This window comes from Schistocerca serialis, chromosome 7 (assembly GCF_023864345.2).
Source record: "Schistocerca serialis cubense isolate TAMUIC-IGC-003099 chromosome 7, iqSchSeri2.2, whole genome shotgun sequence".
In the NCBI taxonomy this organism is placed as follows: Eukaryota; Metazoa; Arthropoda; class Insecta; order Orthoptera; family Acrididae; genus Schistocerca; species Schistocerca serialis.
Window position 1 is genome coordinate 622830472 of NC_064644.1, and position 13910 is coordinate 622844381.

A 13910-nucleotide genomic window follows, 5' to 3' on the forward strand; every position below is an offset into this window, starting at 1 on the left:
GCTGCCGACAGGTGTTGTTGAAATACCTCGATGTGGACAGCTGAAAATGTGTGCCCCCGACCGGGACTCGAACCAGGGAAAAGCTGCACGGTCATCAACAGTAACTGTACTTTCGAGAACAAGTTACTGTCTTCGTATATATCGTTAAAGGCTACCCAGCCGTTGACCTTCGTCTGCGCGAATTCGCACAGGTTGCCCAAACTCTTACGGGAATCGCCAAAGCATGCGCGAGTAAGGAGTGGTTGGGCAAATGTCTATAAGGTACAATACATATGTAGAATTATGGACAGTTGGGAATGTGTCACGGGAAGCGTGCATTGCATAAGTCCCTGCAGTCGCGCTATTCATCTGTGTCTTAGGTGGCTCAGATGGATAGAGCGTCTACCATATAAGCAGGAGATCCCGGGTTCGAGTCCCGGTTGGGGCACACATTTTCAGCTGTCCACATAGAGGTATTTCAACACCACCTGTCGGCAGCTGAGGTTTTCAGTTAGTCATCACTCCTTCTGTAACAGTTGACATTATAAAGTAAGGAACTTAGAGGCCAGTACATTCTGACCCTTTAATTTAGAAATTCATGGCAATCCTCCTATGGTACTAGCAAGTCAATTTCTCTCTCTCTCTTTAATGGGAAGAAAAGGTGAATTATGAACTTCATCGTCTTTTCTGGCGTAAATAAGTTATTCATCACGTGGCCCTTACTTAATGAATACTAAATTCGGTTAGAATTTACAGAGGAAAATAATGGTGCAACCAAAAAACATGAAGGTTCCACGTTAATTTGATAATGCAATGTTCATCTTCATTTTACAGGTCATTTTCATTATCAGGACAAATGAACTTGCTGTATCTTCAGAACATAAAGCAATAAATCTTGAAATTTCCTACTCCTCTCACTTAAGTACCATTAGGTCCTGGTTGGTTTTCCAAGCAGGTTCTCTCAAAGTCGAGGTGTTTTGTTTCTGTGCTTGGCACGTATTTTGGATACTGCTGCAAACCATATGAGCTTGCTGATGTTCCTTTTTCTACTAACCAAGACTTCAAAATAACTTTTGTCCTCTGTATTTTGAGCCGTGCACTGAAGTGGTTTTTTTTCATTTTTAGCTATGGTTGTGGAGTAGATAAAATACGATGCAATGCTCTAGTATGTGTACTAGACACTGTGGACACTTACGTCATTCTTTGGTAGGCCTGGCAGATTGCCTGGGGGTATCACTGCTACAATCTTCTGACTCTGGCTGAAAATGGGGTTGAGATGCAAATACAAGAACTGAACAAGTGTTCTCTTAGCCTCTCTCGCCTCAATTCTCCACAACCCTACCTACATGTAGTGGCCCTGTTAAGCTGAGCAACCCAGTGGAGGATTGGGTATCCAACTGCAGGGGTAAACTGGGTCAGCAAGCTGACAGGATGTGGAGGACAGTGGAAGGCAATGGGAAACCACTACTGGAATTACTTCCCTAGATGTTCATGGGATGGACCTCTTTGTACAATATTCCAGAGGTAAAGCTTTCCCTCAATCAGTTCTCCAGGAGGCAAATACAATGAGTCGTCCAGAGATTAGGGCAAATGGAAAAAGGAAGGAAGGAAAAGAAGGAAGACTTATTTGGGATTTGTAGTTGGAATGTTTTAACCCTTCTCCAGGAAGGGAAATTAGAACACGCCAAATGTGAAATGACAATAAACGAATTGGATATACTCTGAATGTGTGAGTTGAGATGTAGTGGTTATGGGAAACTAGAAAGTGATGACTTCTGATTGTACTATTCAGGTGAAGATAAAAATGGAATGAATCAGGTTGATATTTTGACAGGTGAAGGACTGGAGGACAAGGTTATCAAGGTTGAATATGTTAGTGTAAGAATAATGATGAGACTGAAAGAGAAAAAGAAACAGTTATCACCCAGGACTATATGCCAACAAGTAATCATTCAGATGAAGAGGTAGAAGAACGTTGAGATGATAGAAGGCTTAGCAGAGAGAGAGAGAGAGAGAGAGAGAGAGAGAGAGAGAGAGAGAGAGAGAGAGAGAGAGAGCATGTATTGTTATAATGAGTGATTGGAATGCAGTAGTTGGTGAAGGACCAGAAGGAGAAGCTCTGGAAAAATTTGGACTGGGTGAAAGAAATGAGAGGGGGCAAAGATTTTTGGAATACTGCAATGAAAATTTCACGGTAGTTGGAAATACTCTATTTGGTAACCACAAAAGATGGTAGTATACTTAGATATCTCGATTTGACAACAAATGATATCAAATTGATTACATAATGATGCAACAAAGATACCAAAATTGCCTAAGGAGTGTCAAAACCTATCCAGGAGGAGATATTTATTCAGATCATATATTAGTAGTAGCTGAGGTTCTACTTTAATTGAAAAGAACCTGGGAAGGACAGAAGAGAGAGCACATTAACTTTGAGGAACAAAGACAAAGGCAATTGTGAAAAATTAGAGAATGCATATTGTGAAATCATAATGAAGGGTCAGGAAATGGAATGCACAGAAGGAAGGCAGGATCATTTTAAAAATGCCATCAAAAATGCAGCTAAGGAAACGCTGTGAGTCAAGGAGAGGAAAATAAAAAGAATGGGTAACACCAAGAATGATAACCAAGATCGATGATCGCAGAAAATGGAAAACTGTAAACACAGAAGGAGGGAAGCACAACTACAGGAGGTTAAATAATAAATTAAGAAGGGGGACAGAAAAAGCAAAGGACAAATGGCTGACAGGAGAGTGTGACAAGATAGTGAAATTAGAGAAAGAACTAAAATGATTTCATGTACAAAGAAGCAATCGATTTGGCATTCAGGGAAAAAAGAAACAATGGACTAAATGAAGCAGAGGCAGCAGCTGGTAAAATGGTGAGAACCCCAAGAAATAAGATGGGAAGAATATATATAATGGCTATACGCTGTAAACAGCCGACCAACTGAAGACCTTGGGATAGAAGAAGATAAATTTGCAGATGATGGCAAAGGAAATGCAATACTAACTAGTGAGATTAAAGAATCTATAGTCATTGGAGAAAGAAGGGAAAAGGGAGTTGATTGAATTGTGTATTCAAATATTCATAACAGGAAAATAGCCAATGGCCTTTACAGAAAGAAATCTTAATACCTGTAGAAAAAAAAGTACAGCAAATAGTGAGGAACATAGAACAATGTGCCTGATATCACATGTAGCTGACGGCTTGCTGAGGACGCTCAACACAAGGCTATGTGGACTGCTGAATTGTGTAGTAGGAGATGAACAATTTGGTTTCAGGTGAGGAGTGGGGACTACAGATGCCATTGGGCTACTGAGGGTGATAGGGGAAAGGTACATGGAGAAGAAAAGGAAGGAGTATGTTGTGTTCATTGATGTTGAGAAGCCTTTTGACACTGTCAGATGGGACAAACTGATGGAAATCCTAAGGAAACATGGAGCTGACTAGATGGATAGATGGCTAATTAAAATCTATATTTGAACCAGAGAGCAAGAGTAAAAGTAGGTGTGATGAATCAAGAAATTGAACTAGGAAGAGGTGTAAGGCTAGGTGGTTGTTTATCACAACAACCGTTCAGTATATATCTGAAGGAAATTATTAGTGAAAGTTTTGATTGAAGGGGAGGAGTTTATATAGGGGGTCGGAGAGTGGAGTGTATAAGATTTGAGGACGACATGGTTGTGATGGCAGAGAGTGCAAGAGAGATGGAGCAAATTTTGTATAATCGAAACACAAAATTAGAGGAATATCAATGAGGATTAACAAGAAGAAAACAAGAAGCATGGTAATTGGTGAATAGGGGACAAAACGCCATATGAAAATAGGGGGAGAGGAAACAGAGCAAGTAAATAACTTCAGTTACTTGGAAACTGAAATAATGGATGATATGTACTGCTCAACAGAAATTAGGAAAAAAATTGCAATGGCAAGAGAAGGATTCAAGAGGAAACAAATTAATTTGTGGACTACTAAACAAAGATCTGAGGGAAAGACTCGACAAATGTCACATCTGGAGCATTGAACTATATGCTGCAAAGACCTGGACATTGAGGAAGGAAGATGAAAGAACATTGGAGGCACTAGAGATGTGGATATGGAGAAGAAAGGAAAAAGTGAACTGGGAAGACCGAGTAAGGAATGAAGAAGTATTAAGGAGAGTTGGAGAAGAAAGAAACATGCTCAGTCAGCTGAAAGAGAAAACTGAACTGGATTGGACATTGTTTGAGGAGGGACTGTTTATTGAAGGAAGGAATAGAGGGAATGGTGGAGGGAACAAGGGGAAAGGAAAAGATATCAAATGCTGGACAATATCAAAGGAGGCAAATATTCAGAAATGAAAAGACTGGCTATGGACAGACAAAAGTGGAAGAGGCTTAATCCATGACAAGAGCTGTTGTAATGCAGAATACCACACTACTACTACTACTACTACTACTACTACTACTATTACTTTCGTAGTGCTCCCTGCGTGATGCTAATCAGTACCCCCTACATCAGATCAATACCTTAGAAAGAACTGTCAACTGCTGAATCATCACATCATCAGTTTGATGCATCATGGCTGAAATCTGTTTCAATAGGATGCTCAGTAAAAACTGAAGGTGCAAATCTAGACTTATGAATCGCTTGAAAATTGGAAGGAAAAATTCCTGTTTCTTTGAAACAGCAGTGAGCCTCATTTGTGTTGTTTCTCTCAGCCAGGCACTTACAAAATCACATCTGTAACTCTTAATTTTTCCAGATGTCCAGGAATTAGGTCAGCAACGTCCCAGAATATTCAGATGTTTTGAAAACACATTTATCAATTGGCATACATTCATATTTAATTGCTTTATAGGCAATAGAATATTTTGTTTTCTTAATCAGCAGCAACAATACTAGGCATCCAGATGTGATTTAGCTCCATCAAGAATGAGGACGGTTTTGCAAGGATAATGGCTGTCATAGAGTTTTTTCTGTTATTTTGAAACAGGTGTCATCATGGAACTTTTAATGTTTTTTTTCACACAGCTTTCCTATGAACAGAATTATGGGTGGCATACTTGCAATTACAGCATCTCCACGTTCGACTACTGTTACATTCTCACCAGCAATAGTCTGAAATCTTTTTGTCTCTGAAAAAGGGTCAAGTGGCAATCCACCTTGTCCACACTAAATATATTTTAGTGTTTACCAAGAAATCCTTTATGTAATTCACAAGTTGTGCCAACTTTGTGGCAATATCAGTGAAATAAACATTCTCAACCATGTCCTGCAAGCTAGTTAATTTATTGTTTTGAATGTTATTTAAAAATTATTCATTTAGCAAAAGCTAAACAAACTGCCAAAAGATATGTTCTGTTTCCAAGGTTTATATTATGGGTCTCTCCATTTTAACCTGCTAATGAGGTGTTCACAGGTGTCAGCTGTCTCAAAAACAATAATTAGGCAGAGCACAATATGTTTCTTTTGCTGAGGATTTCTTCATAATTCTTATTATTGCAATGAATCATTGGGGTCTTACTAGAGATCTACATTCAATGAAAATCCAGGGTGGGATGTAATGGTATGAGAGTGGTCTCATTTGCCCGAGACTGCAGTGTGTTGTGCAAATGCATGTGACAAGGTACTTTTGATGTACTGAAGTCAGATCCACCATCTAATGAAACCATCAAGTTGCCTATCACTAAACTGCCACCATTTAATCATGACGTAATGCAGTTCAGGCGTTTTTATGACATTTTGATTCTTGTGGTAAATAATGAGGAATTACAGGGCACTGCTAAGTATTACAATTTGCTTAGTTAAATAACGTGCAGCTCACAATGTACATGCTCATCTTCTAGTGACTAGCACTTATTTTAATGTGGCCTTTAGTATGGTTTGCCTCAATCTCTTGCATCAACACATGGAAAGAAACTTAGCACTCCCATCAATGACAAGTGCATGTGCAAGTGCATTTCATGCACTGCTTAACAAGGCAATTGTGCATGCACTGGTGGCATTACAACTAGATGCATCCCTGCAAGACATGATTATGTTTCAGCCCCTGAAAGAAAAAGTTGACCAGTCTTTAAGAACAAAATCTGTGATGGCGACTGTCTTTTTGGACAGAAAAGGTGTGATTATTGTAGTGCCTCATTCCAGGAAATCCACAAAAAACTCTCAAAGATATCGCCAAACTCTGCACAACCTCAAAAGAGCAATACAAAACAAGCGCAGGGGAAAGTTGGGCTCAAAGATCTTGCTGATTCACGACAACGCCCGGGCCCACACGGCAAATGCCAGTCGTGAAGTTCTCGAATCTTTCAAGTGGGAGTTGTTTCCTCATCCGCCGTACAGTCCCGACCTGGCACCGAGCGACTTCCACTTATTCCCAGCAATGAAGAAGTGGTTGGCTATGCAGCGTTTTGATGACGACGCACAGCTTCAAGAAGAGGTAACCACGTGGTTGAAGGCGCAGGCGGCCGAATTTTACGACGAAGGAATTTCCACGCTCGTCCATCGCTGCGAAAGTGCCTTAATTTAAATGGCAGCTATGTAGAAAAGCAGAATTTAAGTGTGGCTTTCGTCTGTATATAATAAAAAATTCCAATACTTTATATAAAAAAATAAATGCACCAATTGTAGGAGGGCTATCCACAAAGTACATTACGTTTTCCAATAGAAAATACACTTTTTCTGTCAAGGCAATAAATAGCCTCCTTACCGACAAACTACATACACACACGTACATACACCGCAAGCCACTGTACAGTGCGTGGCGGAGGGTACCCTGTATCACTTCTTGTCATTTCCAGGCTGTTTCACTTGCAAAGAGAGGGAGGTGAAAACGACAATTTGCTGGCATATGAGACCAAATTTCACGTGTTTTAACTACATGATTCTTACGCAACATGTATATTTGGCAGGACTAGAAGCTTTCTGCAGTCAGGGAAATGGAATTTGAAGCTAACTTTTCTCATGAGTTCCTCGAAAAGAACATAGCCTTCTTTCCAGTGATTCCTGTTGGAGTTCCCAAAGAATCTTTCTTGCGTTGTTCGAACCTACCAGCAACGAAAGAGTAAACCGCTTCTGAACTGCTTTGATATCTTCCTTTAATATGACCTGGCGCAGATCGCAGACAGTAACAGTAATCAAGAGCGGGTTGCATCAGTGCCCTATATGTCGTCTCATTTACAGATGAACCACACTTTCCCAAAAATTTTCCCAATAAACCGAAGTTGACCATTCGCTTTCCCTGCCACAATCCTCACGTGCTCATTCCATTTCACGTACCTTTGCAACGTTATGCAGAGATGTTTAAATGACGTGACTGTGTGAAGCAGAGCACTACTCACACTATATCTTAACATTATGAGTTTTTTTTTCATACTCATCTGCATTAACGTACACTTTCCTACTTTAGAACGAGCTGCCATACGTCATACCAACTAGAAATTTTGGCCAAGTCATCTATCATCATACAGTCATCCTCAACACCCTCCCATACTCCAAAGCATCAGCAGCGAACAGCAGATTGCTGCTCCCTGTTCGCCATATCATTTGTGTATGTGTGTAGACAACAGCAGCAGCCATATCTTACTTTCCTGGGGCACTGCTGACATTAACCTTGTCTCTGATGAACACTCGGCGTCAAGAACAATGTAATGGTCTCTCTTACTTACGAAGCCTTCGTGCCACTCTCATACCTAGGAACCTATTGCACATCCTCGGACCTTCGTTAAGTGTTACTAATGTTTGTAGAATCCTGTAGCCTACTCGTTCCTTTCGCCACACGTGAGATTATGTACAAAACTGAGGCTGCGTGTGAAAACTTAATTGACGTCAGTCATACGAAGTCATTCTCTGAATGGATTAGCAAATCTTAGAAGTGTTTATCACCACACACTACCGGGCAAGCTTACAAGGGAAGGTTCCCATCTGAATCAAAAATCTGGGACGGATGGCGAACATGACATAAGGGAACTATGGATAGGACTCCCGCTCTGGACCAAGAACTGCCTCACTATAAATAACCAAGCACTTAAATTTTCATCCTCTTGTTTTCTTGTCAAGTCTCCGAATAAACACCGTAAATGTATTTTTGGATTGCGCAGACGTTTGCAGCTTGCTTACACACTAGCGAGCCTTGCTTACTCCAGTCCACAAATCTGCCCCTTTACAGTAAACAAAGATGTAAACAGCATATGTTTCGAGCCTTCCATTGTCATCCATTTATGTGAATTTGTCCTCTGCTCGATTTGTCAGGTTTCCTCCACACAAGCCATCGACAGTGCACTTCCGCATGTTCAGATGAGTCATTTCCAATTCGTGCACAGTATTTCGACGACCGACATGATCGTCCCCTCTTAGTGCCACAAGTTTAGTCGTCTCATGTCCTCGCCACCCAGACTCAACCCTAAGAGAATTATCTGGTCGGTCGCCAAAATATCGTACACAGAACGGATTGGCCGAACACACAGACACATATCGTTAATTGTCTGTATGTAAACGGCGTGCAGCTCCTCAACACGACAAACCTCGAGAGGCTCTCAGGGAGATCGCTTATGAGGGGCAGTGCACGCTAGGAATGGCTCTGTGAAGTTACACGGACGCTTTGATTAAACGGATACTTCAGTTATAACAAATGGTATTTCGAGGCTTAAGAGGTGGAACCAACCTATGAGCAACGAAGTTATTTCCAAGCCATTCTGATGAAGAAAACAACAAATTGGTTCTTCCTGTAGGATGACAGTTCTCATAGCAAAGTAACGAAAAATCGAAGTGTTTTGGTGGATTTGGACCACCACGCCTGTGTCTGTGGTAAGAGACTTTATCCAAACCCTTATGGGAATCCATAGCCTTGTTTCTCTTTAACTGTGTGTGTGTGTGTGTGTGTGTGTGTGTGTGTGTGTGTGTGTGTGTGGGAGGGGGGGGGGGAAGGAGGGGAGGGGAGACATGAGGAAATATTATAAAATGACACCCATTCACTCACTCCCACCTCACGTTGACACACACAACCACTCGATCTCACAGGCCTTTCATACAACAGAGCAGGTGAAAGGTGCTACACCTGGGAACAGAAGTAAAACTACAGGAGCTGAAAGAAAGGTACGAGGAATGCGTCTGGCTAACCACTTACAAAAACCGTGGGTAAGGCAATCGCCCAGATAACACGTTAAGAACAACTCCCTAAATCTTTTGGAGACAAGTCGAACAGATCTCTGAACCTTAAAGCTCTTGCCACATTCGTTTGCATGTTGCTCGAAATAGAGGGCACGTCTGTCAGGAAATCCGCTGCTGCCCTCTCCTCTGAAAGTAAAACACAGTCTAATAAAATGTGGTGCACCGTGATCTGTATGCCACAAGCAGCTCATGTCTACACACAGGGCACCGCTCTGTCGCATGATTTCTTGCTCAGGCGAGAGGACCCTCCGACAAGTAAGGAGAACCGCGTCCCGCCTATGTGGATGGAAGGTGGTACACTGTGCCCACATAGTGGTCTTCACTATGAGAAGCTTGTCAGCTGTCAGTTCCTACCACTCCTCTTTCCGTCGATGCACGACTCTTCACCTCAGCAGTGAGACAATAGCATGCAAGGGGAATGGCACACGAAACTAACCAAGGACTACAACACGACTCCTACTCGGCTGCTACAACCACTCTTTCGTTCCCCACATTAACCGTGTGCCCTGGCGCCCAGCAGAGTGTCGCTTCCTTTTCCAGGCTTTGTGGCCAGAGGAAGGCTTTCTGGCCATCATGGACTGCATTATCAGTTGGATACAGGCATTGTAGAGACTGAAGGCTACTCAGGGGGAGGGGGAGGGTTGAAACACATGAGGAATTTAGCAGGCATGGCACATCTCGTCTCCTCCAAGGCCCTAAGGATCATGGAAATTTGCCATCGAATACAGTGAAGTCTGACCTCTAAATTCGGTTGTCTCCAAACTGTGGGAAAACGGAGGAACAAACAGTCCCTCTGTTCAGGCCCATCCGTGCATGCAGCCCCATAGTTGGAGTGCTCATTTAAAATGAGTAATTTCAGATTTAGTGCAGTACAGGAGAGATTAATTTCAGCTTGTGTTTTAATACGCTGTTCGATGACAGAGCCCATGCAGTAACCAGGGTGGGAGTCAGTTAAACCACAGATCTGAGTCCATACGAACCCCACACCGAGAGACTGCAACAAACATTTTGCACAGATCCCAAATGGCCTCGCTGCCCACAGACTATTAGTAAGGAGGCGTTTCATAGCCAGCCAGTATTGGTACAGAATGCATGGGAAGCGAGTGTAGCAAGGAACCCTCACTGCTAAAGCAGTGCGAGAAGTTGCCACCAGATGGTAAATGGTAGTTCCCCAGCATCTCATCAGCACAGAATGGGTGTGGTTCTTCTCCTGTAACTGCCCCTAGCCAGCCAGAACCCCTCATGGTGGAGATTGTCACCGATTTTCAGGTACAAACGCCTCGCTGACCTGTAAACCGTGCACCGAGAGTCAAGTCAGGCCTGCATGTAACATCTCACACGCTCCCCAAAACCTGTGGCTAAGAAACTTTAAAATGTTTAGTGTCTTCTGGGAACTTGCCTTCAGGTGTGGTAACCACAATAGTGTGGAGTCGAAAATGAGGCATAGAAACTGCACGGGCTTTAAAAGCGAGAATGGTGTTCCACATATGGAGTTCAATTAAATTAAAAATACTACATGAACCCCCCCCCCCCACCCCCACCCCCCACACACACACACAATTCTCTGCAGAAAACGTAAAGGCGGTGTTTGCAGCCCGCTCCTAATCCTAAGCCTCTCTACTTTCACTTGCAACTGACGAGTTGCTGTTGCAATACCGAAGGTGGAACAGAACACTGCAAAATCATTCATAAATAACGAACATTGTATGGCACTCCTTACCATACATATGATACTGTTTATGGATATGGCGAAGATAGTAGCAATGTTCAACACTGCCTTGGGCGACATCCTCCGGCTCGAAACTATTCGACAACATGTCACAGACTTGGAACTGAAAAAAAAGTGCTTTAATAAAAATGACCACATAAAGAAAGGGAGACCACCACAGAAGCCCCATTGGTGGGGCTGCCTTACAATATGGTGTCTCCAAGTCGTGTCGTATATCTTAATGATAAAGAATGAGGCTACTTGCACATGAAACCCTGCTGTATAGCGGCCTATTGCAGGGTCTCGTTGCCGACAGTGGATAGCTATCTCCTAAATCGACACTGAGAGCGACTTACGAGCTACCTTTTATCTAACACCCAGACCAGAGCACCGTTAACCATTCGCTCCAAGGTCTTGCCTATACAGCTCGTTAAGGCGACGCTCCAGTAACCACTGGGAAACGTTTGGTACTTCCCGGTTTGGGAAGAGGTACCAAAATTCCCTTCTCCCATTTACTGGGAAAGTTGCTTGTCTGCCTTATCAAATTAGACCACTTCGGAGGACTTCCTTTGACGCTGGTTGCAAGTTTTGCAGCATGCTGTACGAGTTTCGACGTGACTGGGCACGGTATCACAAGCTGCTGACAGTGCAGAGTCCAACTCTCTCACGCAAAGTAGGCAATTTTAGACATAATTGTCAGACCTTATGTCCAACTCACCGTTACACCATGGAAAACGCTAACGACAGAATGTTGTATCCCAGCTGACAGTGGCACTAGTCAGCCCAAATTTCTCTGCCATTTTCTGAAAAATGCCTCCAATTGATGTCACGGCCCTGCAGGAGTCACGACCCTGCAGGAGTCACGGCCCTGCAGGTGTCACGGCCCTGCAGGAGTCACAGCCCTGCAGGAGTCACGGCCCTACAGGAGTCACGGCCCTACAGGAGTCACGGCCCTGCAGGAGTCACGGCCCTGCAGGAGTCACAGCCCTGCAGGAGTCACGGCCCTGCAGGAGTCACGGCCCTGCAGGAGTCACGGCCCTGCAGGAGTCATGGCCCTGCAGGAGTCACGGCCCTACAGGAGTCACGGCCCTGCAGGAGTCACGGCCCTGCAGGAGTCACGGCCCTGCAGGAGTCACGGCCCTACAGGAGTCACGGCCCTGCAGGTGTCACGGCCCTGCAGGAGTCACGGCCCTCCAGGAGTCACGGCCCTACAGGAGTCACGGCCCTGCAGGAGTCACGGCTCTGCAGGAGTCACGGCCCTGCAGGAGTCACGGCCCTGCAGGAGTCACGGCCCTGCAGGAGTCACGGCCCTGCAGTAGTCACGGCCCTGCAGAAGTCACGGCCCTCCAGGAGTCACGGCCCTACAGGAGTCACGGCCCTGCAGGAGTCACGGCCCTGCAGGAGTCACGGCCCTGCAGGTGTCACGGCCCTGCAGGAGTCACGGCCCTGCAGGAGTCACGGCCCTCCAGGAGTCACGGCCCTACAGGAGTCACGGCCCTGCAGGAGTCACGGCCCTGCAGGAGTCACGGCCCTGCAGGAGTCACGGCCCTGCAGGAGTCACGGCCCTGCAGGAGTCACGGCCCTGCAGGAGTCACGGCCCTGCAGGAGTCACGGCCCTGCAGGAGTCACGGCCCTGCAGGAGTCACGGCCCTGCAGGAGTCACGGCCCTGCAGGAGTCACGGCCCTGCCGGAGTCACGGCCCTGCAGTAGTCACGGCCCTGCAGGAGTCACGGCCCTGCAGGAGTCACGGCCCTGCAGGTGTCACGGCCCTGCAGGAGTCACGGCCCTGCAGGAGTCACGGCCCTACAGGAGTCACGGCCCTACAGGAGTCATGGCCCTGCAGGAGTCACGGCCCTGCAGGAGTCACGGCCCTGCAGGAGTCACGGCCCTGCAGTAGTCACGGCCCTGCAGGAGTCACGGCCCTGCAGGAGTCACGGCCCTACAGGAGTCACAGCCCTGCAGGAGTCACGGCCCTGCAGGAGTCACGGCCCTGCAGGAGTCACGGCCCTGCAGGTGTCACGGCCCTGCAGGAGTCACGGCCCTGCAGGAGTCACGGCCCTCCAGGAGTCACTGCCCTACAGGAGTCACGGCCCTGCAGGAGTCACGGCCCTGCAGGAGTCACGGCCCTGCAGGAGTCACGGCCCTACAGGAGTCAAGGCCCTGCAGGAGTCACGGCCCTGCAGGAGTCACAGCCCTGCAGGAGTCACGGCCCTGCAGGAGTCACGGCCCTGCAGGAGTCACGGCCCTGCAGGAGTCACGGCCCTGCAGGAGTCACGGCCCTGCAGGAGTCACGGCCCTGCAGGAGTCACGGCCCTGCAGGAGTCACGGCCCTGCAGGAGTCACGGCCCTGCAGGAGTCACGCCCTGCAGTAGTCACGGCCCTGCAGGAGTCACGGCCCTGCAGGAGTCACGGCCCTACAGGAGTCACAGCCCTGCAGGAGTCACGGCCCTGCAGGAGTCACGGCCCTGCAGGAGTCACGGCCCTGCAGGTGTCACGGCCCTGCAGGAGTCACGGCCCTGCAGGAGTCACGGCCCTCCAGGAGTCACGGCCCTACAGGAGTCACGGCCCTGCAGGAGTCACGGCCCTGCAGGAGTCACGGCCCTGCAGGAGTCACGGCCCTACAGGAGTCAAGGCCCTGCAGGAGTCACGGCCCTGCAGGAGTCACAGCCCTGCAGGAGTCACGGCCCTGCAGGAGTCACGGCCCTGCAGGAGTCACGGCCCTGCAGGAGTCATGGCCCTGCAGGAGTCACGGCCCTGCAGGTGTCACGGCCCTGCAGGAGTCACGGCCCTGCAGGAGTCATGGCCCTGCAGGAGTTACGGCCCTGCAGGAGTCACGGCCCTGCAGGAGTCACGGCCCTGCAGGAGTCACGGCCCTGCAGGAGTCACGGCCCTGCAGGAGTCACGGCCCTACAGGAGTCACGGCCGAAAAACAGTTGGTGGTGTGCACTGGCAACACTCAGGCCAGCTGGGCTAAGGTGTCACATAGCAATACTTTCGAAGAGGATCGCCGAGTTGGTGGAGGAGATCGTTTGCCTTTGGTGGACTACTTCGAGCCATTCTGATTAGC

At 46.6% G+C, this 13910-nt stretch overlaps 1 protein-coding gene across 1 annotated transcript in view; it reads left to right on the forward strand.

Annotated features, from left to right (window-relative positions):
* Nucleotides 1–11666: 11666 nt before the first annotated feature.
* LOC126413308 (collagen alpha-2(I) chain-like) overlaps nt 11667–13910 on the forward strand; it is a 29444-nt gene continuing 27200 nt past the window's right edge. The window contains exons 1-2 of the mRNA XM_050083208.1: nt 11667–12736; nt 12823–13775. Of these exons, the coding sequence (XP_049939165.1) occupies nt 11667–12736; nt 12823–13775 (2023 nt within the window). The remainder of the gene's footprint in view (nt 12737–12822; nt 13776–13910) is intronic.